At 37.2% G+C, this 24654-nt stretch overlaps 1 protein-coding gene across 1 annotated transcript; it reads right to left on the bottom strand.

Annotated features, from left to right (window-relative positions):
* Positions 1–339: 339 nt before the first annotated feature.
* On the bottom strand, positions 340–24654 carry IFRD1 (interferon-related developmental regulator 1). The gene is made up of 12 exons (XM_008569645.1): positions 23543–24654; positions 19084–19188; positions 18853–18937; positions 17762–17886; positions 15992–16149; positions 13205–13255; positions 12938–13116; positions 12739–12847; positions 6741–6875; positions 3487–3615; positions 2980–3075; positions 340–1125 (listed from the first exon to the last, which is right to left on the bottom strand). The coding sequence occupies exons 1-12, from the start codon at positions 23634–23636 to the stop codon at positions 1036–1038; spliced, it is 1356 nt and encodes a 451-aa protein (XP_008567867.1). The 5' UTR covers positions 23637–24654; the 3' UTR covers positions 340–1035.

Here is a 24654-nt window from a genome sequence, read left to right as displayed (position 1 = left end):
GTAACCATTACTCTTTCAGAAGGAGAGAAAAATCTAGGGTTGTCAGAGTGGGGAGGGAGGCAAGAGAGGGGAATGGGGAGAGATTGGACAAGGGGCATAAAGAATAAGTATGATTTATAACAATATACATACTAGTAATATTGATTTGATCAACATATGTCAACGTTGATCTCCCAAAATACGTATAATCAATGATTCAATAAAAATTTAAAAATAAATAAATAAAATTACATAAATAAAATACACAAATAAATCTTTGTCTCCCTCCCTACCTGGGTTTGTCATTTTGAACTCTACTCAAAGCCATAAATAATGTTTCTTCTATTAGAAAAGAAGCACTTTCAGTGTGAAAAGATCTTTATTTCAAAGTAAAAAGCACAGTCTCATACAGCAGACAGAATCCATGTTCTTGCTCTCAGAAGTTAAGGTTAGCAACCTTTCTAGCATATGCTAACTCATCATAAACTCCCAGTAGCTGAACTGAATGGCCTTTTTAAGTGTGGTTGTAAGGTCTCATGGTGTAATTCCTTTTTTGATCCCAGTGACAAAATTTTAAAAGCCACATTCCATTTAAAATTAAAAATATAGCAGCTTTTCCAGAGGAACTAGCTCCCAAAAACTGTATCCAGAACTCTTGTCTAAGATATTAAGTTAAATACCTTATGAGTATATATCATTATAATCAATCAGTATTTTTGACAACCACAGTATAAGAAATTAAACCTCAGCTAATAATTTTTCTCATTATGAAATCAATACCATATTTTTGCTCTCTTCATAAATAGAATATGACCAAACATTACAAATACTTTCTTCATGTTTACTGAATTATATTTACAATCAATAATCAGAACTCACCATTTGCAATACTGTACATTAAATTATAAGTAATATAACTCCCCCTACAAAAGTTATCTAAGCTGATCCAAGATAAAAACTGTTTCTAGAGTTTAAATACATTAAAAGTAGCCAAAAAAAGAGAAAGAAATAAAAAAAGAAAAAGAAATTAGAAAATAGTCTTCAAGTTCTGAAAATCTAGAAGAATTCTCCAACATCTGCTCTCTTATCTCTACATTTGCTTCGAGCTTTTGTTCGAGCTTTGAAGGCTGCAGAGTTATATAAATGCTGAAACAAAGAAAAAGAAAATACATGTGGATCAGTAAGACTTAAGATATCCTTATAAAATGGAAAAAAAAAAAGATAAAAATCACAAAGGAAAGACATGAACTAATTTGACCCTATAAATATTTTAAATGTTTATAAAACACACACACATAAAGAATGCGGGAGAAAATTAACCTATACAATAGAGGTAATGGCTATTCCATATTAAGAAAATTATTAATCAAATATGAAAAATACCAAGAAAAGTCCAACAAAAAAAGTGAAAAAAGGACATCAACATTTAATCCGATCTAGGAAAAGACAAATCATGACTAGTGTGAAAAGTCCTACCAGGCTGTCAATTAAAGTAACAAAGGAAAAAGTGATGAGGTGGTGTTTAAATACCAACTAACAAAATTTTTAAATTATAAAACCCAATGTTGACAAATCTTTGTGTAATAGCTACATGCCTTCATTCATTACTGGAGACAATTAAAAATGACCAAATAACTTTGGAAAGTAATTAGGCAACACACAGAAGTCATAATTGGACCCTGCATTTCTGTACAGAGGATTTCTTCAAAGATATAATTCAAAAGAGAAAAGTATGTAAAAATAGTTTTATTAAAAAGTTTTAAAATATCCAAAAATCAATTATGTGGTCATAAAACTTATTAAATACAAAGGCTCTATAAAAATAAAATTAAGCACTTCACACCCATTAGGATGGTTATAATTAAAAACAAAAAAGCAGCCACCAAAAAAAAAACCATACAAAAAACCCCAACAATAACAAGTGTTGGTGAGTTTACAGAAAAATCAGAATATACTGGTGAAAATGTTAAATGGTGCAACAGCTATGGAGAACAGTTTAGCAGTTCCTCAAAAAGTTAAACATAGAACTACTATATGACCCAGCAATTCCACTCTAGGTATATACACCTCAAAACAGAAAAGAGACATTCGAACAAAAACTTGTATGTGCATGTTCAGAGCAGCACTATTCACAATGACCAAAAAATGGAAACAGCCCAGATACACATCAGCTAATAAATGGATAAACAAACATGATATAGCCATACAATGGAGTATTATTCAGCCACAAAAAAGAAGTTATGATACATGGTACAATATGGATGAACCTTGACAACATTATGCTAAGTGAAAAAAGTCAGACAAAAAAGGTCACATGCTATATGATTCCATTTATATGAAATATCCAGAATAGGTAAATCAACACAGAGAGAGAACAGATCGGTGGCTGCCAGTGACTAGGACAGGGGCAGATGGGGAATGGACCACCAATGAGTAATCAAGGCAATGAAAATGTTTTGGAACTAGACAGAGGTAATGGTTGCACAACACCGTGAACATAATAAATGCCACTGAACAGTTTATGTTATGTGAATTTCACCTCAATTAGAAAATAAAAATTATAATTAAGGATTTTTGAAAGGTTAACAGATGATGATATTAATTACCAATTCATGTTATGAACTCTCTGAGCAGTTTCCTCTTTTGTAAAATGAGTCTGGTACTTCACTAAGTAGGCTATTATCTGGTACAAAAGAAGCACTGTCTAAATACTTATTCTTAAATATAAAAACTCCATAGAATAAAAAGAAACAAAAACTAAAAATAATTTCTATGTTAAGATAGCAAAGTGAAGGGTAAAAACTTTTTACTAAGGCCCCCCACACTCTAAATTCAGTGAAGTTTCTACACCTTTAGTACAGCTATTCTGTGTGAAACATCATGAAAAACTAAAACTTCCCATATAGGTAGACACAGCTAAGTTCCTGAGGCAGAATCAAGGCTTTGGCTCCACTTTTCTTTGGTGCATTTAGTTCTATTAAAAACTAAAACAAAACCTACCCTTTCAAAACGAGAAATCTTCATCGTTTTAAGCATTGCAGCATCAAGCATCACCGGGGGTCCCAGTTCAAATACATTGCGAAGGAATTCATTTGACTTATATGAAAGAAAAAGGCGATGAGACTCAGTATTAATTAAATATCATAGCTCTTTTTCAGTATATAGAGTGAATCTGATTAACAAAAGTTATGTAGAACCTATAAATATGAATTTAGGTCAACTATTTTCTGTTTCTCAGTAGGAGAAGAAATTGTTTTCCAATCCCATGAATCCAAGAAAGCTATGTCAAGCTATTTGCTTCCATACAAAGACATCAATAATGTTCCCCAGACTTAAACTATTAAAAAAAAAAAGCAATTTCAATTTTACTTTCAAAAATAAATTCGCTGTTTTCTAACATGTGGAAGCATTCTGTATATTCAATTAACTTCAAAAGCCAATTGAATGAGCTACTCTCAAGATTGTTCACTAATTTAAAAGCAGACAGGTAGAAAAGATGTCACTCACCTGCAAGTGGTACTGCATCCCTGATCCAAGAACCTCCTTAAAGGTGTCATAGGTGTGTTTTTTGACCCAACAATCAATATACATTCGTTCAGGACCAAATTTAACAGTTTCTGTTGGGAAATCCCGTTCCTAGCCAATAGAAGAACTAAAATTATCACAGGCACTAATATGGGCCAACAAGATCTTACATAAACACAATTTCTAAACAGACAAACACATATTGAGATAAATGAATGATATAGTTTAATCTAATACTTCCATACCTGAGATGTGGACATCCTATATGTAAGGGTGTAAAATTTGTCTAGTTGTGGTAGACTTGAAGGCACAACTGAGTTTGAGTAAATATTAATGGCAAAACCACATTGTTGTCAACATTTTAAAATTTCAATAGCATTCAAGAAACCTGAAAAAAGTGTCAGATGTTTGTATTCCTCTAGAATGGCAGAGGGGAAGAAGTTGCAGAACAGTCAGAAAGACAAAACAGCACCACAAGACAGTGGGTGAAGTGATGGGCAGCAGGGATGAAGATAAATGGGGTCAAGAGACCAAGGAATAAGGAGAGGTCCAGCAACTAGCTCGGCTAGATTTATTAAGAAAATGAAAGGTAACACCTGAATTTAAGATTTCAGCAATGAAGTAATTCTGCCAGAAAACCATCTCTAAGGTGTAACCATGGGAGTGTGTCCCAAGTGAAATGGAAGTTAACAATCTGGAACAAACACAGGATAGGGTTTTCCAAACGGATAAAGTTGTCACCCAGAATGCTGGTAGAACTCAGAAAGAACAAAACTGGCTGCTTAATTCTTTGATGAATCGTGAACATGTAAGGGTAACCAAGAAAGGAGTAGCTGACCGCCACAGGGACAGAAGAAGGTGATGGAACTTGAAGGGGCAACCACTCCAACCGTCTACCCCACACCTACCCAGCCCCCTTATCTCTCAGCAGACAGTAGATAATGTGGTGGAAGAAAACGTGAGCTCCAGACTTACATGGATGTGCCACTCACTGGCTTGTGATTTCAGCAAGAAACTTAACCTCTTTGAGTCTGTTCTCTTGCCTATAGAATGGAGCTATCGATACCTTATGGTATCGTAAGAGGTATTAGAGGTTATCAGAAGAAAGAGAAATATACAGTGATTGCCTGATGTGTAACAGCAGCTCAGAAAAACAGTAGTGTTCTATTTTCACCCTTTATTTCAGAAAACACCCAGACTCCAGGAAAGAGCTCTGCTTCTCATCCATCTTCCATAAACTCATCTGCATGCTTACGTATTCCTCCCTCCTGTATGTAACAGATAGGCAACGCTCCCCCCTCCAATTCAAGGCTAATCCCAACCTTTCACTTATATTTTCAAATGCTCCTTTCTCCATTGGTTCCTCCCCCATAAACTGTCTCTAGCATCTAAAAGAAAACAAAACAAACACTGCTACAATCGAGCACTACACTCCAGGTATCAACTCTCTTTTCCTTCCCATTACAACCATGCTTTTTAAAAGAATAGTCAAAAAACACCATCTCCACTTATTCATTTCCCATTCATGTTTCAGTCCACTTCAGCCTGGCTTTTCTCTCATCACACCACTGAATCTGCTCTTACAAAGGTCACCAATGACCGAATTGATAGATCCAACTGTAACTTTCCACCCTTCTCTCACTTGACCTACCTGCAGCTTTTGGCTCTGCTGGATGAGCACAGTACAGTGGGTTCAAATTTCAGCTTTGCTATTTACTGTTCTTTACTCCTTTGGTCCCCATTCTTTCTTAAAAAGGAGATAATTCTACTGCTGAAGAGCTATAATGAAACTAAAAAAAGAAAACCCTACGGCAAAGCATCTAACATATTAAATGCTTGCTGATTTAAGACATATGTGAACTTCAAGAAAGGTTTTGGATGAAAAGAAATGGTGTGGCAGCCACTACCACCTCTCAGATGTATGATTCTCCTCTGTGGCACTTGAGCAACCTTTGTCTAGAAGATCCATCAAGGAAGGAGGACCTAGCTTTTTCCTCCAGAGAAAGCTAGGTTCCAGTGAAAAAGGGAGAGACAAGAACTATTTAGCAAGGCTCTGAGGATAGGCTTTTCTTTGGCAGGTGCATTAAAACACAGGCTGGAGGAAGAGGGAACCCAGTGGAAGAGCAGGGAGCGACTTTATTCTTGAGATGAAGAGGAGAGGGTAGGTAAGTAAGGCTTGAAAGGGTAAATCCATATACAATCGGAGCGGCTTCCATTTTTAGCAGTGCCCAAGGAGTACAAGGACAAGAGGACTGTTAATGCTGGTGTATGTCGAGATTTCACTTGAGTCTTCCTCAGGATAATCAGTGCTGAGGGGCTTTGTCAACAGAACCTATCAGGTCCCGATGACCCTTACGATCTACTACTCACAGGGGATGTGTCAAAACAAAAAATGTAAAATCAGGTCCAATCCAGAAAATCTAGGACATGTCATCATCTTATCCTTGGAGGCTACAGTATCTAGAAAATCTAAATATAGGAATAGTTTATAGGTACTCAAAGAAAATGGCTTGCTTAATTTAGCGATACTGCCACACTAATTATAAGACAAATTTAAATTCTTAATACTGATGTCTGCTCAAATTAAGGGATTTTGTTTTTCTTTTTTTAAGATTAGAAACCCCAGAGTCAATACAAAATATTACTATAATGCAATCAGAGTCAGCATTAACCAAAACCCCAAAGGATCTTTACCCTTTAAATCCAAGAAATATTTCCTACCTAAGCCAACCAAAACAAATTGTGAAAGACTTCAGAATGCTCCACAGTGAGACTGCCCTTATACATTTTAAGCCATGTATTCTAAGCCTTGAAGGTTTCTAAATCAATTTATTTGCCATATAGACTGAAGCGGGTTAGAGAACCATAGAAGTCTAAGCATCAGATAATGATTCTAAGTAGCCTTGCACATAAGTGCTAAATAAACACCACTGCCTAAATCATGTCAGGTATACCAATGTAAACTACATTTCTATCACTATGGATCTTTTTATTTTTTTTGAAACCTAAATAAAAGTACTTTTATACATCAGCATTAAATTTTTCTTTGTTTAAAAAAAAAAAAAGAAAAAAGAAGGCTTCACTTATGTTGTTTAAAACCTGCTATCTTAAAGTGAGGAAATTAATTTGATCAAAGGTAAAATTCAATCAACAAAATGACCCAACTGTCGAGTTTAGCTTGGAGCAATCCAATTTCAAAATGAGCAGCTACTACAGCATTTAAGAGGCCTACCTACCTCCACCGCCCTCAGGACATCTCTGAAAACTGAACGCTGCTTTCTCTTGTCCACTTTGGCCCGGTGTTTATTTCCATCTGTAGCCAAAGCCCTAAGCATCTGAGTCAAAGATTCCATGTCTTCATAAAAAAAGTCCTGGTCAAGAAAAGCGATTGTGTTTCATTTGTTATTGGTCTTTTTCTTTTCCAACCCCTTCTAAAGCTAACAAAAAACAGCCTACCTTTGGAAAATATCTATTTGCATAAAGCAACACAAATCTTCCAGCTGTTTAGAGATTTGGCCCACATAAACACACTTATAGTAATCACACAAAAATTTAATCCTGAAATGCTGACGATAAAATGATATATTACTACAAAACAATTAACGCTCCCATTCCAAGTATATCCAGAAGCATCCAACAAATACTTATTATGTTCCCACTGAATATAAGATATTACTGGGATATCAAAGAAGTTCAGTGAGAGACAGAAACACATATACCAATGCAGCTTCCATCCTTTGGCTCCCCAATCCCCAAACCACATACATTCCCAGAATTCCAATTATTCTTATTCCAAAAATTCAAGTTATCGGTAATGCTTTTTAAAGTATCTAATTTCTAACTTACTGCCATATTTCAAATAAGCAATAAAGCATTTACATCAGTTGTTCAACTCAGGAGTTAAATTATTTAAGGCAAGAAGATGCTTTAATCCCTTTTGGCGGAAAGCTACAAAATGTATTTGCTATGACCTGAAGTTGACTAAGGGATTCCTTGTTACGTTTTAACATGGCCATACATTGAAGAAGTCTCTTTATTTGGGGTGTTTTTATTCCCTAACTACATTTTACAACCACATTAAAAACTAAAACTAGAACAGATACTTCTTCCTAAGAAACCGGAAGATGGGTAATTTCTGGTTCTAGTTATTCATGCCTGCTTAACATTTTTCGTATTAAGAGGCAATAATCACTTAACTTATTCTATTAAAATAAGCAGCTCTTATTCTGGGCATTCTTTAGATTGTGTATATAATTATTTAATCTCAAAGAGTATAAATGTGATTTCTTTTAATGTCTAAAATGAAGAAGATTTTTACACTGGTAGAAAATAAACTTGAATTAGTCCAACTTTTAAGTACATATTTTCTTATTGTCAATATTTCAGATTGCATATTCTTAACTGTTCCAACAAATGTCATCCTCAAATGTTCCAATTCAACCTCCTATGTCTGAGTTAGTTAGAGACAACACCCATTAATAAGATGCAAACTAGGTATTAAAACAGACCAAACCAAAGTTATGTTGATCTCTACATTTAAATTCCAATAAATTTGATTTCATCATAACAAGACAGAAATAGTTTTACTTAAAAGAAACAAGTACATTTCAAGGACTGGCAGTTCCCAACTCATTTTATTGGCTACTTGCTCGTTTATAGTATTCTCAAAAAAATAAAAAGTATGAAAGATTTTAAAACCTATACAAAAGACTAGGCCAAAATTTAAGAAAATGTGACATATTATCTTTATTTGTTTTAAGAACTGGGAACCATTCCCAGTGATTCTCAACTGGAGACATCTTACTTCCCAGGGGACATTTGGCTATGTCCAGAGACATTTTTGGTTGTCACAACTGGGGGAGGTGGGTATTACTAGCATCTAGTGAGTAGAGAAAAAGGGATGCTGCTAAACATCTTACAATGCACAAGACAGCCCCCGTGCCTTGCCCCACAACACCACCCAGCCCCAAATATCAATAGTGCTGAGGTTGAGAAACTCTGTTCTAACATGATCTTAGCAAATGGACAAGACTCAACCTAGTATATAGTTTGTGAATCAGAGTTCAATATAGTACTAAAACCTGGAAAAATAAAAGTTAAATATTTTAGGGAAAAGTCTCCATAAAGTGCTGTGGGAATTTTTTTTTTTTTTTTAATTAAAAAGGAAGGAAGGAAGAAAAAATGTAAACACATAACAAAAATAGTCCATAAGTAGCAACTGAAAAGCCTATTTACTGGAATTGAGGATAACTAATAAAACTGTACACTCTGGGACAAATAAAAATGGGCTCCCAGAGATACAAATAAATATCTTAACTCTTATCAATAATGAAAATAATAGTCATCACTACACAACAGAGTCAAAATCCCTAGATTAAAATCTCCAATCTACTACTCGCTACACTAATTTTTAAAAATTGTAAATCTGTTTTACCATCTGTAAAAAGAAAATATCCACCCTCGCACATTATAGTTTAAGGATTAAATAAGATAGTAAACAAATTACCCAATAAATTCTGAAGCACAAACTATTTTATCAATATTCTAGATTTAGAGGAATTTATACAGAACTTACACTTTTAAAAAAATCTGTGTAGTAACTGCACTATATGAGGCAGTTTAATGGCATATATAAAATATGGGTTCTTGCTGTGATAATGTGTAAGTCAGAATCACAAGCATCCACCATTTAGATCTATCTATACAACCGTGGGCATAATTACATTTGTGTCTCAGGTTCCTTTTACATAAAATGAAAAAAATACCACCCATAGGTTCATTATGAGGATTAAATGAAATATTAAAAATATATACAATGCAGTACATAAACATCCATTAAGTTACAGCTCTTACAATTATGATACAGTCTGTTCCAATCTAACACAATATAAATACAAAAAACTGGTCAGCTGAACATAATTATTTCATACCAGAATAACAGCTATAATAAATTAAATGATTTTGAAAGTCAAATAGAATTAGGATGAAATGAAGTCGCAGAAAACTTTGGAGTTTAGGCAGACATGGAGAGATGCTTATGGTCACAAAAAATCATTCCCCAATCTTGTATTTCCATATAGACATCATCGGTAAACTGACTGTAAACAAAATGAAATTAGTTGGGTCTTGGACAGCTATACTAAGTGTTAAGAAATAAAAATCATATGGAAGTCTAACATTGAAATAGATTTAATCCCTCCCCAATTCACTGCAAAGTGCTGAACACTAACTCTAAAATGGCTTTATCTGACTACTCAAGCACAGAGATTTATTTTTTTGAAACCCTGCTAACTGAGGCAGAATATCTTTGTCAAGGCATAAAGATATTTTTACACTGGGTCAGTTACCTTATAAACAAAGGCAAGAAAAAGAACAATGTTGAGTTGCCCCTTCTGATATATAAAATCTAAATGATTTCAGATTGAGCCCCAAGGAGTGTGTTGTTTGTCATCAGATTATCTTTTTTTCTCTATACTGTAGCACTTCCCATCAGGTCAGGTGGGGAAAGGGATAAGGAGAATTGGGGAAGGTCTGACTGTATTTTGTATTTGTATTTTGGTATATTTTCCTGAGTCGGGCTTGGCCTAGCACATCACATGGCCCCCAAAATCTGTAATTCTGCTCACCCAGTAGTATTACTTACTTTAAGCTACCCTAGAGTTCCTAAAAGGCCACTAGTGGGCTCTTGCCAGAGTGGGAGTGGAAGGGAGCAATACTCCAATCAACAGTAATAGCTTTCACTTACACCGTACCTATTATGTGCTCTCAACAACTCTATGAAGCAGTTATTATTGTTTTCTCCATTTTAAAGACAAGGACACCAAGGCATGGACAAGTTGCCTAACATCATCCACTAGTAAGGGTAGAAGAGAGATCTGAACCTAGGCAGTACAGCTCCCGAGTCCACTCTTATCTACTTGGTTGCACGGCAAATACATACAGTAAGCTAGGAGAGCTCTCACAAAAGATTAGTAATTTCTAATTTCAACTCTGAACAAATAGCTATTACTAACATTTAACCAACTCATTCTTTAAAATCCAACCTAAAAGTCAGTTCTTCAGAAGTTTTTTTCTAAGTCTCCCACGTAGAATTCACCACACTACTAGATTCCAGGTAGTAATTATGTTAACAAAAGACTCTGATAATTCAATGCCATTCCTTTGCTACAAAACTCTATTTTTAAAATTCATATGTATTTCATTAACACCCTGATTTAATTAATTTTTGAATACCCTATAACTATTCCACCACCACTATTACCAACACACACACTTAAAAAGCTAACTTGCTTAAAAAGAAAAAAATAGCAAACAAAACATTAAGTCCTGTTTTATAACCCAGTTCATTTTTGTCCGTGGGCAAGGATTTCAGTAAAATTAAACATGTTTGGATGAGTTGGCTATCCCATATGATTTATTCAGTCGGAGAGCAAAAGAAATGTGAGTGATAATATGTTATGTTTACACAAATTTAAGTACTACTTCACTTTTATGACGTATTTCAAAGGAAAAAAAGAGAAATTACCATTTCTGTCCAGAAGAGGAACAAAAGATTAAAAATCGAGACATTTGGTTTTTATGCCTTGAGGTTAAGGAGCCATTAACAAGCTCAATAAAATTCAATTGATTGCTAAATTTTAGTCCAATTTGTCACATAAGGAGAATCATTAGCTACTGACAGCATTAACTTATTTTCCATTCCTACCTGCTAGCCTTCAAAAAAATAAAAGGTGAGGGGTGCCAGAGACAGACACTTCACACATAAATTTTAAGAGCCTAAACCTGGCTAAATATGGCAGACATACCAGAACACTGTGCTAAGCTTTTTTGGAATTATTCGCTGTTAAATAACTTCTTTAATTGCAGAAAGTTTTATTCTGTAATTACAGTCTTTCTCCTTAAATTAAAAAGCATCTAGTAATGGGCCGGCCCGGTGGCGCACTGGATAGTGCGCCGCTTGGGAAGCGCAGCGGCGCTCCCGCCCGAGGGGTCGGATCCCACATACAGACCGGTTCCCGCTCACTGGCTGAGCGAGGCGCCGGAGCAACACCGAGGGGTGCGATCCCGTTGCCGGGCCCCGGTCCGGTACGGGCGCGACACTGAGGGTTGCGATCCGTTGCCGGACCCGGAAAAAGAAAAGAGACAAAAAAAAAAAAAAAGCATCTAGTAATGGGCCGGCCCGGTGGCGCCCTGGATAGTGCGCCGCTTGGGACGCGCAGCGGCGCTCCCGCCCGAGGGGTCGGATCCCACATACAGACCGGTTCCCGCTCACTGGCTGAGCGAGGCGCCGGAGCAACACCGAGGGGTGCGATCCCGTTGCCGGGCCCCGGTCCGGTACGGGCGCGACACTGAGGGTTGCGATCCGTTGCCGGACACGGAAAAAGACAAAAGACAAAAAAAAAAAAAAAAAGCATCTAGTAAGTAACTCAAGATTAGCAATAGCATATCTTATTTAGTTACACATTTCCCATATACGTGGGTTTCTTCACTGAATCCTTCCAGCATTTGTCACCATGACAATAAATGCCTACAGATTCAATACGAAGGCAGTAAAAGCTACTCCTCAATTCTAAATATCAGCCCACTATTGGAACCACACATCTAAGAACAAATTCCCTCTTCCAGCCAATTTGAACCATTCCTTTCTTTCAGCAATGCTTAGAATAGAGATCATAAACTAGGGCTACCAAATGTCCCAGTTTGTCTGAGACAAGAAGTTTCCCCGAATGGACAGTGAATGTTGAACAGCAAAGTACACGCCCAGTCTAAAGGGTAATGTTTGTTTCCATCTTTGGCTTAGAGAAGTTAAACAACAGTGACTTAATTCATCTCATCTCACACCTATTAATATTTCATCCATTTGTCTAATATTTATTATAAAGCATCACACTCTTGAATTACTGTAATGTGTCGGGTATTGGAGAAATCCAAGCAGTTCCATATGGATTATACTAAACACAACTCTCTCCATGAGTAGTAGAGCATCCCTAAACTTCAATTCTACAGATAACAAAAATTAAGTATAATGATCTACACTCAAAAACTGCTACCAACCCCTACTGGTTTGTGCTCTCGAAAGTATTATATCACCACTGCCAAGAAACAGGGTAATCAATCACTAGGTGCTCAAGCTGGTCATGCTCCAAAGTTATTACCTAATCTTAATTGTGAAGATAACGATGGAATAATGGTTCTCATGGCAGAATCGTTTTTCTCTGCCAATTAGATACTCACACTCTCCATTCCTCTGGCCAATTCAAACAGAAGTGCCAAAGATTCACCAGCAGCTATTCTCATGTTTACATCATCACAAGAAAGGAGGCTTGGAAGTTTATGGAAATGCCTAAAAAATAGTTAGTCATTACTATGTGAATGTAACCAGTTATGTCAACTAAATGTTGCTTTTATAAAACATGAAACTAAAAATACATACATCTCAAGCTTTTTCTTCACTTCACTGATTGGGCATATGGTCAGTAATAACGTCCATGCGAGAAGTGAGCTGATATGAAGCAATATATTAGGGGTGCTGCAAATAACATTAGTGTCTTTCTCCTTGAGATAAGACTTGGTGAAGATATTTTCCAAACATTCCAGAGTTGAATACAGCTCCTAATTCACAAGAATATGAACTGAGATAACCATCTTAAATTAGAAAAAAATAACTGCAGATAACTGGAGTCAAAGGTTTTCTACTTACAGTAATATCATCTGTGGCAATAAAACAGCAAACCCCAAAGCAAGTTGCACACTAAAAAAACAAACAAAAAAAAACACACAGATATTAATGTTTCTAATTTTATTTCTTATTAATTCTACATGTTCCTGTTCTTATAATTCAATGCGAAAATTTTCTCAACTATATTACCATAAGGTCCCAAGCACAGTATATAAAGATAGGGTGGTAGAGAAAGAATATCGAATATTGAGTCAAGGGAGATGGGTTTCAGCACAAGCTCTGCTACCAAATTCACAGTATGACTTTAGGAAAGTGACTCTGTTCCTCTTGGGTCTTCCTTTATTAATCCATAAAATCAGAGGAAATAGTGTATGCAAATGAACTACATAATTTCTAAATCCATTCCAGCTCCATAGTCTATGATTTAAATTACTGAATTATTTTTCTTACTCTACATGAGCAAAGCATTTTAAAAGTGCGAACTAACTAGTAATTATCCCCTCATTTCCTTTTTATATGCAGTGCAACTGCCTAACAGATCAAACTTCAACTATAATTCAAAGATAGAGATGAAGCTTGGACACTTAACATAAAGAAACCCCACTTTCTCTCTTAAAAACCTTTAAAACACATTAAGATTAATATTGGGTTTTATGCTTTTAAAACCATTTATATTCATTTGTTTTTATGAAGACTCTACTTTGAAAACTTCTTAAAGAAATCAGCTTCCAAGAAATAAGAACACAGGAGCAGAAATCTCATAAAATTTAAGTAATCATCCGTAAAATTCCCACCTAAAGAAGGATCTCATGAATTCAGATTTTATTCATTTTGGAATATTTTGAAAAGAGGTTAGGAATCCTACAATTGCTTTTTGTTGATGAAAAAAGGGTTACAAAAGTAATGCTCACCTAATAAAATACACTCAGAAAGCAATACTTATGCAAATAATCTGCTTACAACGTAAACATAAACAGCAGCCATCAAAACAGAATCTGTAATCGGAGGTTTTATTATTCTCCATTTCCCTTTTCTCCATATTTTATCACTAGGATTCCCCCATGTTGTTCCAAGTACCATTAAAGCTTTAAGTCTTCAAAGTCACCACAGGCATCATTGCCCAGCTTTCAGCTAGTTCTGTTCCAGTACTGTGAGAATGTTTGTGATATTCATCTGTTTGGTGTCACTATTTTATTTTCATTATTTCATCCTGGTAAAAATTGGACATTATTAAAATTAAAAAGTAGCCTAAGCATTATTCTCAGAAAAAAAAATTCAACCTGTAATCCCTTCTCCTAAGCAAGCAGCAGAAGCAAGTCCACATCTCCCCTTTTGATGACTCTAAGAGAAATGGCAAAATAAAAATTTGGGCTGGTTACATTTAATATGTATTTCATGTGTTAATGTGAAGACTTATAAGTTTAAAAAAAAAAAAATCCTGGGCTGGCTGGTTAGCTCAGTTGGTTAGAGCATGACACCAAGGTCCAGGTTTCAATCCCTGTACTGGCCAGCCATCAAAAAAAAAAAAAGTCTCTGCAAGTCAGAAATATGACAACAAAGTCACATGCAACCAAAATTAAGTGGCCACTCCAAATACCTACCCAGCAGAGTGTTTTCCATCTTTCTAAGATTTCAGAAATATGCCCAACAGTCCTACACAATTTAAAAGTTACACAAAAAGGGGGAAACAGATAAATAGCAAAAGCTAACTAAATACTTTAGGACTACTAATTACTGGAGGGTACAGAGAATACTATGAAGTTGCCAAACTCCTATTTCTTTGCCTTTGGCGCAGTTAGGCTATTCCCAGCCTCTGCACAGTTAGTAAACCAAGGAACTGGATGCAGAGGCGATGAGCTCTGGCCTGAGCCTCTGTCCTCATGCCCTCCCCATCTTGCTACCCTCGCTGCCGTATGGAGAGAATCTGGAGATGTGACAGAGCTGCACGATAGAGGCCTAGGGTTCCTGCCAACTGGCACTGAGTGGTGATATGAGCAAGAGATAAACTTTTATTAAGCTGCAAAGACTTCAGGGTTTATCTGATACAAAGATTAATGTCACTTACCTTATAATGCTAAAGAAAAAGCTAATTTGAATAATCAGTACTAAAAAGTTTCAAACTTGAACTGGTTCCCTTGTTAGGAAAACAGCTTAAGATTCACATATTATTTCCCAAACAAACTAAGACCACTTCATATGTTTCATGTTCACATGATCATTTAAATCACTTCTTAGTGCAACAAAAACAAAAGCAAAAATCCAAAATCTAAAGTCAAGTATTATAAATGGTAAGGATCAAATAATTAGGAAATAAAAGTTTTCTCAAATTCCAGAAGTAAATGAATATTTCACAAGTCAGTTTCAGAGTTTCCCACATCTACCCAAATCCACCCACGTAAATACAGCATTCAGCTTTTTCATAAAAACTTATGATAGGCCACAGCAGCCAAAAAAAAAGCAAAAAACAAAAACAAAAACCATTACATTTCTTAGAATAAAAAATAACCACCCAATAAACATTAAGTGTCTAGACCATTTCCTTAAGTTCCAATCAAAATTATTCTACAATCATCCTAAGTAACTCAATAATATTTATTATCAGTATGTGTCCTTCAATTTCAAAGACTTAGAAGTTTGTTCTATATGGGATGCTCTGTAGAGTCTCAGAAAATTTAAGAAAACAACTGTCATATTAAGTCTGCTCACTAAAATTAAAGACAGATGAGAATAAATATCAATAAAAACCTACTACTTATGTCTGGGCATCATGCCTAGATAGATCTGTAAATTTAAAAATCTTACACTCACAGTTTGCCTCGCCTGGATACTAGCTGTCCCATCACAAATTATTTTCTTTAGGATTGGTCCAAGAGTTTTTAAAATCTCTTCACTTTCAATTCCAGGGCCCAACTGAATACAAAGAACAGATGCTAATGCTGCAGCTGCACGTTGCTCATCACTTTTCCCTGGAAAAGAAGAAAGAGGCATCATGACAAATTATCTTCAGTAGTCCAACTTACAAATATAGCAATTTCCCAAATTTCTCCTAAACTCTTAAGAGAATTACAAAATAATCTACCATTTACGAAACCATTACTATGCTCTCAATTTCAACATATAAACTTAGTGAAGTTAAAGAGCTCAAACTTCATAAACAGACCTCACTCAAATCCTAGATCTGACACTTACTGGCTAATAACCTTCAATTAATTACCGTTATTCTCCAAAAAGATTTCCTCATCTGTAAAATGGAGATTAATACCTATCTTAAAAGAGTACTGTAATGGTTCAACAAAATAATGTTTTTTGCCGATTTCTGCCTTTTAACTCCTTAATGGACTCATAGGAATAGTGCTCCAGTAGCCCTTGATTCAATCTCCTAAACATTTCAGATGCACACGGCCCATGAGGTAACGCTTCAGGGTTTCCCTTCCAAATTTTTTTTAAATAAATAAGGGACTAAAAATGAGGGATTCTTTAAAACCACAGAAAATACATTTACATAAAGACAAGTGTAAAATTCACTTTTTTTGAGAATTGTATACACCAAAGGGTTTGGGTAAATACTGAACTTAAATTATTACCTGATAAATTAAAAATAAAACATGCAGAATGGAATGGAATTTTTAAAGGTCACTTAGTCCAACTAGCATTATGGGAGTCAATTTCAATGTTAAACACCTTCAACAAGGCCATTATGATATTTCAAAAAAGTTGAAATACCCCACTAACAAGTTATGTAAGTTTAGCCCCGTCTCACTTTTCCTAGGCCTTTCTGTACAATGAAGGGGTGGATTTGATCACTGATTTCATTCATAACATTTCACCTTGAGGCAAAATAAGAAAAATATGGACATAAGGTTCATTCAATCTAAAGAAACTTGTGCTTCCTACATTTTTGATGCTAGAAATATTGTTAAAGTGATAATGGTAGTAAAATGTAATTATTTTCATAATGTTCTTACTTGGCAAAATAACTAACAGATGCAAATCTTTTTAATTTTGGTGGTTCCTAAAACTGAAAAGTCTGGTGACACTAGACTTAATCTTTAAGGTCTCTCTTTATCCTTACAAGTTCTATCATTATAACAACATGAATTCCAGAATTTCTACTAGAAAGTTCTAGAATTCAGATATTTCAAGGGATATCCTGAAAATGATGTCATCTACAGGTAAAATCCACGTTTTAAATAAGTGCAAAGGAAAATGAGCTAGATGATTATACTTTCTCAATTTTAGAAAAATGAAGTAGGGTGGCTTTTTAAATACATTATATTGACATCTGACACATTTTCAAGCCTTTTCGATGTAACAAGAGGATGGCAATCAGTTTTTTTGATACAACAAAAGCGACAATCCACCCCAATCCTTCCTAGTTTCAATCTGCTTATTACATAAACGAAAACAAAGTTTCTAAGAAGTCTCATTTTGAGTTATAACAAGCATGGTGTAGTCCTTGATTATTATAAAGTTGTAAGAGTGGGCCAGTGTTCTACTGCCATAAGCAAATGTTATTGCAAAGAAGGTAATAAATTCCTTATAAGTTCCATGCCTGTGACTCAAAAATAAGGGTGTTACCTTTTTTCAGGCAGCGCTCAATGCTATCAGTTAAAGTCATTCTTCTTTCCAGAATAAATTCATAAAGCATTTTTGAAGCCAGTGCACTTTTAATACCTTCAAGAGCTGCCTGCCTTGTCTTCGCACTGTTTAAAACAAAATGTAAGAGAAAGAAGATCCAGTTGGAGTGTACCATAAGTCAAGGACTTAAAAACATAGTTTATTTCCTTCTTAAGTTTTTCTATCAATAGTTTTAAATCTAATTGTCATTAAGCTCTAACTACTTTTCAATAACATAATTTAACTTTCATCCACATCTCAACTCACCTTACTATATAAAAGATTTTTAAGCTGTGCTTTACATCATAGCATTTTTCTGTTTGAGTTTGACAGCCACAACTTTAAATAATTATATAATACTTTATAGTTTCAACATACATGTTCTCCTATGTTACGTATTTAACGAAACTCACATTTTTAACACTACAAACGTCTAGAATTCATGTTTGCATCTTCTGGGCTTTTTAATTCCCTTTGGTTACATCAGTTCTAGAGTTGCTATGAAGAAAACAATTTATCTTTGACATTTCTATGTCCATAACAAAATTAACAGACAAGTGGCTTAAAGCAAAGTTTAGTTGTCATTTCTAGTTAAAGATAAACTTTTTTTTTTAAAAGATGACCGGTAAGGGGACCTCAACCCTTGGCTTGGTGTTGTCAGCACCACACTCAGCCAGTGAGCAAACCGGCTATCCCTATATAGGATCCGAACCCGCGGCCTTGGTGTTATCAGCACTGCACTCTATCGAGTGAGCCACGGGCCGGCCTTAAAGATAAACTTTTAATCCAACAAACCTACTTGAATTATAATCAAATACAGTTATATATATGCTATTATGCTAGAACAATGACTAACCTGAATTAATCTAAATTCTAGTGGCATGTTACTATACATATTAAATATCCAACGGAACAAGAAACATTAAATCATCCAAAGTAAACAAGTCAAGCTTTAGGAAAAACATACTGCTATATCAGGGAACCACACAAATTATATATGTAAAGTGGCTGATTGGAATCACCCAGAATAAAGAGCTTCCAATATCTCCTACCTCTTATCCAGGGTTAAGTCAATTAATCCCTTCAATTTGTACTCTAAGTCTTCTTGAGTTCCTTCCTCATCAAGGATTTCTGGTCCTAAGGAATAATATAAACCAACCACTGTAATTAATGTAGAAACAAAGCAGATAGGCAACGAGTAATGACATACCTTAGCTACAAGAATTCCTCCATCTAAAACATCTTTTTATCTAAAGTTGCAATTTTAAATTTAAAACTCATACCATCTTCAGTAAAACTCGAAGGATCGCTGTAACCACTGCAATGGCTCATTGTTTCAATCGATGCATCCTCATCACTAAAAGGTTGAACATTTCGATGCTGGCCACCTATTAGGTAAAAGAGAAAAAAGGTGGATGACTTTGTTGTCATATATGCAAATATTTACTTGAGACAAATCCAGTAATAAAAGCCCAAACTTTTGTTTTGTTTTGTTTTTGCAGGGGGTGGGTGGGCACAACTGGCTAGTACAGGGATTGAACCTATGAATGTGGTATTATTAGCATCACATCCTAACCAACTGAGCTAACTGGGCAGCCCCCTCAAACTTATTTTTTAAAAAGAGATGATTATATCACAAAAGAGCATATTTAAATAGTTCTAAAATAAGCCAACTCACCTAACATGTATTTCAGAGCACCAATGACTTATAATGTACATCAACTTCAGAAATGTATCAATCACCTAACATGAGGCACCAGTTTTTGATGGTACAAAAACTGATAAGATGAAAAATTACCTTCAAACCATCAATATAAATCATGAAGACAATGAAAATAAATCCAGAAAGAGTATCATGTATGGATCATCATAAGAACAAGACAAAAATATTTTCCAATAAGAATGAATGGGCTTAGTAAACATTAACTGCTGAATGGGTTTTTAGGTTACACTAATGTGAAGAGGAATTAAGGAGTTAAATATAACCTGAATTAAAAGAAAAAAAGGCTTAAAGTGGAAGTTTTGGTACTTGATATAGTATAAAAGCCTGTTAGAGAAATTATCTTTAAAAGAAATGTTTCGGGCCGGCCCGGTGGCGCACTGCTACAGTGCGCCGCTTGGGAGCGCAGCGGCACTCCCGCCGAGGGTTCGGATCCCACATACAGACCGGCCGCTCACTGGCTGAGTGAGGTGCGGACGCAGCACCGAGGGTTGCAATCCTGTTGCTGGTCCCGGTCCGGTACGGGCGCGACACTGAGGGTTGCGATCCGTTGCCGGTCACGAAAAAAAAAAAAAGACAAAAAAAATAAAAAATAAAAAATAAAAGAAATGTTTCAAGAGTTTACAAATATCAATGCTATTACTAAAAAAAAAAAAAAAAAAAATCTTTTTTTAAACTAGAATCTTTCTCTCAACTTCATTAATTTAAGGAATAAATGCATAATCACTTAGGGACATTGTATCAATGAAAAGATTGCGCAATCATGAATTACACTGAGGACAGGGTTAAAATAAGTCTCAGATTCTGCCCCAAAGTGACCCTGAGTCACTCGATTTAACTGTGAGCCCAATTTCCCTTACCAGTAAAATCAAAGATTGCACCAAATATCACTAGCTCCCTACATTCAAAACAAGTTGTGTCATTTACTACCTTAAGTTTTTTTTAATCCTAAATTGAAGCTTGTTCTTTTTTAATGGTTTTTTTTTTTAAATCAAAATAGAGAACTTAGCAGATTCTTAAAATTAACATAGCAAGCAAGTAGCCTTCAAATGTGCTTGCTTAGTACCAAAGTAGTGCCAATCAAAGCAGTAAAGCATAAAGAATAAGTAATGAAGACAAGATCCCAAAATGTGTTCATGAGTGTTTAGGAAAGAAATGAACAAATAAAGATCTATCACATCATATTCCATTTTGAGGTCTACCTTCATTGTCTGTCTGGGTTGAAGTCATGGAATAGTTGAGTGTCATCTGATTAATTTTTTTAACATTTACTCACAAGTCAATTTACATCTTCTATTTTCCATATTCAGCCTATTTCTAAGTGCAGCTCTTACTCAGCTCCCTTCTCTTAACTGATCAGTTTTAATGACTTCTTACCAAGACTCAACAGAAAGAATCAAAAAAAAGAACTCTGTATGAATGCCTGCTATCTAGCTCAAACTCATGCACTTTGTGATCCTAAGTACCATTCATGAGGTGGCACCATAAAGTCCTTATTTCTAGAGGTCTTACTAATAAGGTGTTATTCTTTCTTAAAAATGCTCTCTTCAAATTAAGTGCTATGACAGAGGTATGCATAGATATCAATCTCATTAGCTTCCTAGAACTCTCCAATAACTTAAAAAACAAAGTTTAAATGGAAAACCCATTATAGTGATAAAGACAAGTTGGTTATCTGTTTCGTTATATAGTGGAGACCTCATATAAATCCCATTTCTTCTAGATGCCATTAAAGAATACCAGTAAAGTTAAGTGGCTTGTAAACAAGCAAAAGTTTGGGACATTTTTCCATCTCTTCTACTCAACTATCATTTATTCATTATTTATCAAATAAGTAGAACATTCATATGGGATTCAAGGTAAAGTTACAAAAAAATAAATCTCTCCTGCATCTTTCCCCAGTTCTACTTCCAAGAGGAAATCACAGGTAAGTTCTAGTGTAAACTTCCAAAAACATTCAAAGCATGTATAGTTTTATAAACTAGCCAAAGAATTATTTTTCATTTGCTTATATATGCTAAAAAATCAGAGTTAAATGTTTTTATGTGGTAAAATTCAGTGTTTAAATGTATCTTTTCTACTAAAAATAATTGCAAAGGCAGCAGCAATATGGCTAATGAAAAGTCACAATGAGCCTTGAGGCAAAATTTGAAAGGGAATCCTCAACAGCCACGGGAGGCCTACACTGTAAGTACAAGGAAGGAAGGAGGCTTGCCAGGGAGCTTCAAAAGGGCTTAAAGGTTTATTCAAGGAGGCCATTACTAACATTATTATCATTTTCAAAATGACTTTAGATTGCTGATTCTCCATTATTTCCATTTCGTCAACAAAAGGTAAACTTTTTTTTTTGTCTTTTTTCGTGTCCGGCAACGGGATCGCAACCCTTGGTGTTGCTCCTGCGCCTCGCTCAGCCAGTGAGCGGGAACCGGTCTGTATGTGGGATCCGAACCCTCCGCGGGAGCGCCGCCGTGCTCCCAAGCAGCGCACTGTAGCAGTGCGCCACCGGGCTGGCCCAACAAAAGGTAAACTTTAAGAATAAAATTAATAAGGATCTTCTAGACAAAATTCGAATGTTTACTTCAAATGAGTTAAAGCTGAAGCGCAGAGGTAAGAGGTATCCTCAGTTCACACAGAGTAACAAGATGCTTCAACAAACTATATATTTTACATCTTGGCAAAGAATGAGTTTTATAAACATCAAGAGCATTCAATCAAAATAAATAGTGATCTAAAGAAAGAAAATTGCATTTATAATAATCCATTTCTATTATCAATAATTAAGTGTTTAATACACAATATCAAGCTTTCGTGCTGCCATCAACCCGATAGGAAAGCTTTTTAAATGCCGGTTTCCAGTAATCTTTAACAAGATAATTGACATATTTACTTTTCTAATGAACTAAGGCACATCACAGTCTCAGGGGCAAAGAGTGGCAATTGTGTCAACAAATACCTGATGGCTAATATTAGCTCCGATGTGATAAACGTCTAAGGGCATTCCAATATTTAACTTTATGATCTCAACAAAACAATTACTAAATGAGATGATTTTACCCAGTTTGCTTTAATACTCTATTTGAATGAAGTGTGGTGTCTCGTGGAATGACCTTCCGGTTGGAGTCCTTTTCTTAACTGTATGGTTAGTAAGTAGAGAACCATAAACTCAGTTAAGCACCTACCCATCTAGGAAAAGCTTCAACTTCACAGTGAAGACACTAAAACCCTAAACTTTTAGCCAACGGCGACCTGAGCTCCTCACCACCCCTACCAATCCGGGGCTGGCTGCGGAGAACCTATAGAATGCAGCACAAAGGAGAACGTGGTTTTTGCTACGGGGAGCAGGGGGTCGCCTTGGCTGGTCGCAGTGGAGCTGGGGGCCGGAGCTTCTGCGGGTGCCAGTTAGGGTAGGAGTAGAGCCTAGCTAGGGTGGGGCAGAGGCCCCCCCAGTCTCCGATGCCTTCGCCCGGCCAGGTAGGCACGCCGGACGCGAAAGAAGACAGCAGGATGGGCAGCCACTCGGGCGCCTCTGCGTCACCCCGGCCCTATGGCGCAAGGCCCAGGCCGCGTGACGCAAGAGCCCTTCCAAACCCGCCGGACATTTGGCATTCCCGAGAACTCCACGTCGGAGCCGGGGAGTGGGGGAGGAGGGTCAGTGGCGGTCAGTGACAGCATGGACGCAACTCCGAGCTCTGTCCCACCCTTGGTCAGGAAAAGTTTGGGAGAGCTCGCAGCAACCTCTGAGGACAGCTCCTCTCCCGCCCGGCTCCAGATCACCCCCTATCACGACACACACTCGGGCCAAGAGACCCATTCCTCCCCGCCCCACGACCGTCCCAGGAGTCCCGTTCACAATCCAGATCCAAATCACGCGAGGCACGGCGCCCAGGGCACGCTGGGAACTGTAGTTCGCCAGCAAAACCACGCGCCCTGGAGACGCAAACTTCTGAAGGCGAGGCAGAACTACAACTCCCACCGTGCCCAAGACGGCAGCCGGGATACCGGCGGCGGGGGTACCCCCTTACCTGCTGTCGCCGCCGTCGCTGCAGCTGCCCCTGAGCTGCCGCCGCCACCACTGCCACCGCGGTGGGGAGGGTTCCGCTTCTTATTCTTCGGCATCGTGGGACGCCCGGTGCCGCCTAAACTCGGAGCTTAGCGAGGATCAGCCGATGGAGCTGCACTTTTTACTAGTGCGTCTGTGCGGCGGGCGGCTGAGAGGCGAGTCTTCGGCTAACAACAGAGGCGAGAAGCGGCGGGGGTAAGAGTGGGCGGTGGCGGCAGCAGAAATCCCCGTGAAGAGCTGTGATCGGAAACGATACATGTTTCTCTCTAGCGCGGGAGCTAAGGCGGGGCGGTCGAGGCCACGACGCCTTAAGTAGCAAGACCGCCGCCTGTCGTCACCACATGTGGGCGGGACTCGGACTCTCACTAGCCAATCTCTGCACATCTCCCCACCAGAGTCCTACTTCGGGCGGCGCATGCCTTCTGACTACCAATCCCATGCCGCAAGTCTTCTATCCGCGCCCCGGGAACGAGGCTTCGCGCCGCATTGGATTCTGGGAAATGTAGTCCCCGCCGGCCTCCTGGCTCCCAGCCTCCTGGCTCCTCTCAACCGGCTTTTCTGCCCACTTGCTTCCCTTCTCGTGACCCCTCCCCTTCCCCGCCTTGGAATTGACAGAGGTAGTCACGGGTGATGAGCAATGGCGTAGGTATGCCCGATGATGAGAGTCAGCTTTCAACTTGGAGCTACGCAATCGCCTTTGCTCCTGTTTCTCTGGCTGCTCGTGTTAACCTTTCCACTCTTCCCTGCGGCTTCTGCCCAAGCACAGCCATACCCCTCCTTGGGAACATTTCCATGGTTTTAGTTGTTGAGTTAGTTTAGTGATCAATACTTCTCATTGAACTGTGGTCCAGGGCTATGCACCCCCGAACCCCTAAAAAAGGTGTGCTTTCATCTACTTAGTTGTGTAGATCATGCATATCTCATATTCTAGACATGAAATAGCTGGCGATTCAGTGTCATGGGTTTCTACACAAGAATGTGTCCTTTGACAATTTTACCTGCCACTTAGGAGGTCAATTTGGGAAAAGAGTTTTTGAGAACTTAACAGCTGGTAAAACAAACATGAGCTATAAA

The sequence above is a fragment of the Galeopterus variegatus genome, unplaced genomic scaffold (genome assembly GCF_000696425.1).
Source record: "Galeopterus variegatus unplaced genomic scaffold, G_variegatus-3.0.2 Scaffold27, whole genome shotgun sequence".
NCBI lineage: Eukaryota > Metazoa > Chordata > Mammalia > Dermoptera > Cynocephalidae > Galeopterus > Galeopterus variegatus.
This window is presented reverse-complemented; position numbering and strand designations above follow the sequence as displayed.

What these genes read in the sequence shown, in the direction of transcription:
- IFRD1 (XM_008569645.1), bottom strand. Translation starts at nt 23,636, where the DNA reads ATGCCGAAGAATAAGAAGCGGAACCCTCCCCACCGCGGTGGCAGTGGT. An exon ending in TTGCCACAGATGATATTACT is followed by an intron (nt 13,117 to 13,204) that starts GTAAGTAGAAAA and finishes CTTGTGAATTAG; the next exon opens with GAGCTGTATTCAACTCTGGA. An exon ending in AGATTTCTCGTTTTGAAAGG is followed by an intron (nt 1,126 to 2,979) that starts GTAGGTTTTGTT and finishes TCTTTGTTTCAG; the next exon opens with CATTTATATAACTCTGCAGC.